At 39.9% G+C, this 3845-nt stretch overlaps 1 protein-coding gene across 1 annotated transcript; it reads left to right on the top strand.

Annotated features, from left to right (window-relative positions):
• The first annotated feature begins 316 nt into the window (after positions 1-316).
• LOC149243611 (uncharacterized) lies at positions 317-3087 on the top strand. Its single transcript, XM_089374577.1, has one exon. The coding sequence runs from the start codon at positions 1064-1066 to the stop codon at positions 2090-2092; it is 1029 nt and encodes a 342-aa protein (XP_089230703.1). The 5' UTR covers positions 317-1063; the 3' UTR covers positions 2093-3087.
• The last annotated feature ends 758 nt before the right edge of the window (positions 3088-3845 follow it).

Below are 3845 nucleotides of genomic sequence, written 5' to 3'. Positions count from 1 at the left end.
GTTTCCTCATTCATCTTAAAATGGTTTCTGCAACAATAAAAGTCATCATACCACTGTTTTGGTTTTCCTCATCCACAGTTTCGTGTTCACCTGCCTTCAAAGTTTATGCAAATTGCCATTATTCCACCAATCATTGAAAAAGAAATACTAAAATGGGGAAACCAAGAAATCTGACATGTATTAATATTTTCAATGCAACTTTCTAAGCTGGAAGTAGACCAGGTTGATTGTGACCTGTCTTCTGTTCACAGGCTAAAAAATAGAGAGCAACAATAAATCTTCTCGTATCATGTACTTTGTCGCTAGCAAACAGACAATATTAGTTGCTGTAAAAGAAGAGGGAAAGAACTGGCAGTAATTAAAAAAAAAACATATTATATGGGATCCTGCTCTTTGTGTGGTCATTAAAATGGCCCCAAACTTCCATGGAGTTTAAGGGAGCAATATAGAGGCCCCCAGAGTTTTTCTGAAGGTCATGGAGGCCAGCCCTGTTAGTATGGAATTGGATCCAGCAGCGTGATTGTGTTTTCTATTTGATGCCTCCTTATCTGGTTGGTCCAATTCCCATAATTTTCAAGGCCTGATCCAGTAAAAGCTGTGTCATGTATTCAGAGTCTTTGAAGTTGCAGTTTTATTGTATTTTCTGCTTTGTTTATGTACAAGTATACTGTTTTATCCCTTTCCCTGCAAGCTTAGCACTATCTGCGAAAGGCCTGTGAAGGTTTTAATTGAGCATAGGGAAGGTCTTATATTGGATAGGGAGGAATCTAGATTGAGAATGTGGCTAAATTCCCTTTCGGGTGAGGTTGTTTCAGAACTTAGATTCATTTTTCTGGGCTAATGTATGAGCATTCTAGTGTGGGTGCCTTGTTGATCAGGGTTTAGTATTGTTTTGTGGGTGCCCAGATTGGTACCTGCTAAGATCTGACAGGTCTTGGTGTGGGTGCCAAGACTCTGATGGGTAAGCAGAGGATATTTATATGTATGCTGAAAACTGATAGATACACAAGGCATAGTTGAATTCTTTGCTGTGTGGCATCATACAAGCAGTTAGATCTGGAAAATGCCTGAACCATTTCCTTCTTGTTTTGGAGAATCTGGAGGTGCCCGATTGACAGATAAGTCTTCTTCTGTTTCTGGCAGCAAAATGACGCAGAACCTGATAACTTGCCTGTATCAGACGAAACTAGTAGGAATCTGCAAATTTGTGACCATAACATGGTGCAAGAATCTCATGGGCCATGGCCTCAGTGTCCATGTCAATGACCCAAGTTGCCATTATATGTGCAAGGTTGATATGAAGCCATGGTCCTTCTGGAGGAAGCATGGATCCAAGAGCTTTGATGTCAAAGGGAAGAAGTTGGAGGTGTTCTGGGATTTGAGCAATGCTAAATATGTGTGCGGCCCGGAGCCACAGGAAGGCTTTTACGTGGCCCTGATATGTGAGAAGGAGATATTATTGCTGTTGGGAGATATGCAGGAGGAGGCCTATAAGAAAACCCATGTAAGAAAGGCATTCGCTGAACCCACGTTGCTATCTAGAAGAGAGCATGTGATTGGGAAGAGATATTACACAACAAAAGCACAGTTTGGTGAAAGTGGCAGGACTCATGACATTGTGATTGAATGTCACACTGGGGGATCCAAGGAGCCAAGATTGTATGTGAGAGTTGACAAGCAGGTGGTATTGCAGGTGAAGCATCTGATGTGGAAGTTCAGAGGAAATCAGACAATTGAGGTTGATGGAACCCCGATACAAGTCTTCTGGGATGTGCACAATTGGCTCTTCAATCCCAGCAACGGCCATGCTGTCTTCATGTTCCAGACTTGTGATGATCAGATTTCAGACAATTCTAGGAGATCCAATGATGTTGCTGCTGCCCCCCGCAAGCCTCTTCGATCCTCTGTGTTTCAATGGTCTCCTCCCTCTGGATTCAACATCAGAGGCCGTGATAAGACCGCCTTCAAGAGCAGTTCTTCATCTTCCTCTTCAAGCTCAAGCTCTTCGATATTGCGATGGGCAAGCATGGAGACTGAAATAGGCAGCCCATCTGGCTTCTCCTTATTGCTGTATGCATGGAAGAGTGAGTAGGGAACTGATTAGTAATGACTATCATGATTGCAAGCACTGGTATAAGTGGTACCAGTCTTTCTTTCTAGTTAGCGAGTCTTGTACATATAATGGAGAGAATGGCAATGGTTAGGCTGCATTCTATGCTTTTCTTTCAATCCTAACAAGATATATGATTGGCTGATTAGGATTTCATCATATGGAGATTTTGAATAAGTCCATTGCCCAGTTTTCTTTGAGCTGCCCCCATCTCAATATCCAAGTTTGAGGAGGAGACAAGTAAAATCTTGAGGCTTTAGAGGAATGAGAAGTTTGTAAGGCATACGTATATGTCAGCATAAATTTTAGCAAGGAAGAAGACTCGAGCAAAGACGGTAAGGTAAAGCAGAAGAGCAATGCAATAGTACAAGAAGTCCGCAAACATTGTCAGAAACAAGGACAATTAGAGGATAACTGCCAGAAACTCCATCTAGAATTGACACCAAGAAACCAAAGGAAGAAGTTCAAGCAATTGTTGGCCCAATTGGAAAGTGTCTGACAAAGTAATTGACAGCACTGATGAAGCTGTTGACAAGTTTTCTTTAATGGGTTAACTAGAACCATCTGTGAATGGTAAAGAACATGAGAAACTCTTCGATGTGAAGCTACAGATAAAAGAAAATTGGTGAGTTCCATTTTCAACGGGGAGAGTCTAAGAAACTTGATTGCAAAAATATTGGTGAAAGTGATGAAGCTGGTAGCAGTGGAGCATCCTAAACCCCATCCAGTGGGATGGTTTCCGAAAGACAGCGTTGACAGTAAACGATGTTAGATCAAAATGGGCAATTTAAGTTGAGTTGGTAGATGAGATAGATATTGTTGTGTTAGATATATGTGAAGTGGTTTTGGGCAGGCAATATATTTGGCACTGTGACTTAGAGTTCCATGAGTGTGCCAATAAATAAGATTGGTGAAATGTGTAAAATAATGTCATAAATTGTTACAAGGGAAATAAACCATCTGTATTGTTTTGCAAACCAAGTAAAAACGTTGATGAATACCAATATAAAGTTTATTTTTGTTGATAGTGAGACCATGGACATGAAATAAAGTTGGATCAAATTCGGATCAAAGGAAATCATCAAAATAAGCATGTATAATGGAAGGCTCATTTGTCCATTAGGGTTATTTTGGGTGATTATGTGGAATGACTATTATCTTCCTCATTCAGGTTTAAATTCTTGCTAGTGACATGATGAGCTATAATACCCTGATAATTATTGTTGTAATGGCTACATGTTTATGAATATTGTTTTATTGACTTTAAGCCTTGTGAACTCTTGAGCAAGTATACCTCTAGTACCAGAAACCTCACTCTAGCCTTCAGGCTGAGAAAAATGATGATTTCTTTCCTCGAAAAAATAAATAAAAAAATAATGGAATGCTCATCTGCAGATAGAAGACAATATGAGAAAGTTGTAGAAAAAGTAATTGGAGAGCCAAAGAGATGCCTTTATCATGCCCAATTCAACCTGACATAGAATTGTTTTTAGTTTCAGCATTTACCATACATGGGTTTGTATTGGACCTGGATTGTGGAAAGTAAGGAGATCAAGTAGTAAGCTCAAGCAGGGCTTGACCAAGGGGTTATTTGACCAAATACATTTTCTATGTGGATAATGGATTTAGTTCTAAAGAAGGGAGAGACGTGGCAAATGTGTGGACATTTTTTCTTGAATAAAGTCACCACGAAGTAATGGTACCTACTTTCCAGGTTCGAAGAATTAATCCATTA

Source organism: Pinus tabuliformis, chromosome 8, assembly GCF_031772625.1.
Source record: "Pinus tabuliformis cultivar Carrire ecotype Pingquan chromosome 8, CPIR1, whole genome shotgun sequence".
Classification (NCBI taxonomy): domain Eukaryota; kingdom Viridiplantae; phylum Streptophyta; class Pinopsida; order Pinales; family Pinaceae; genus Pinus; species Pinus tabuliformis.
Note: the sequence above shows the minus strand (reverse complement) of the source record. Positions and strands in the feature narration are given on the sequence as shown.

Bases quoted from the DNA above. Each gene is read 5' to 3' on its own strand.
- LOC149243611 (XM_089374577.1), top strand. From the start codon at position 1,064: ATGCCTGAACCATTTCCTTCTTGTTTTGGAGAATCTGGAGGTGCCCGA.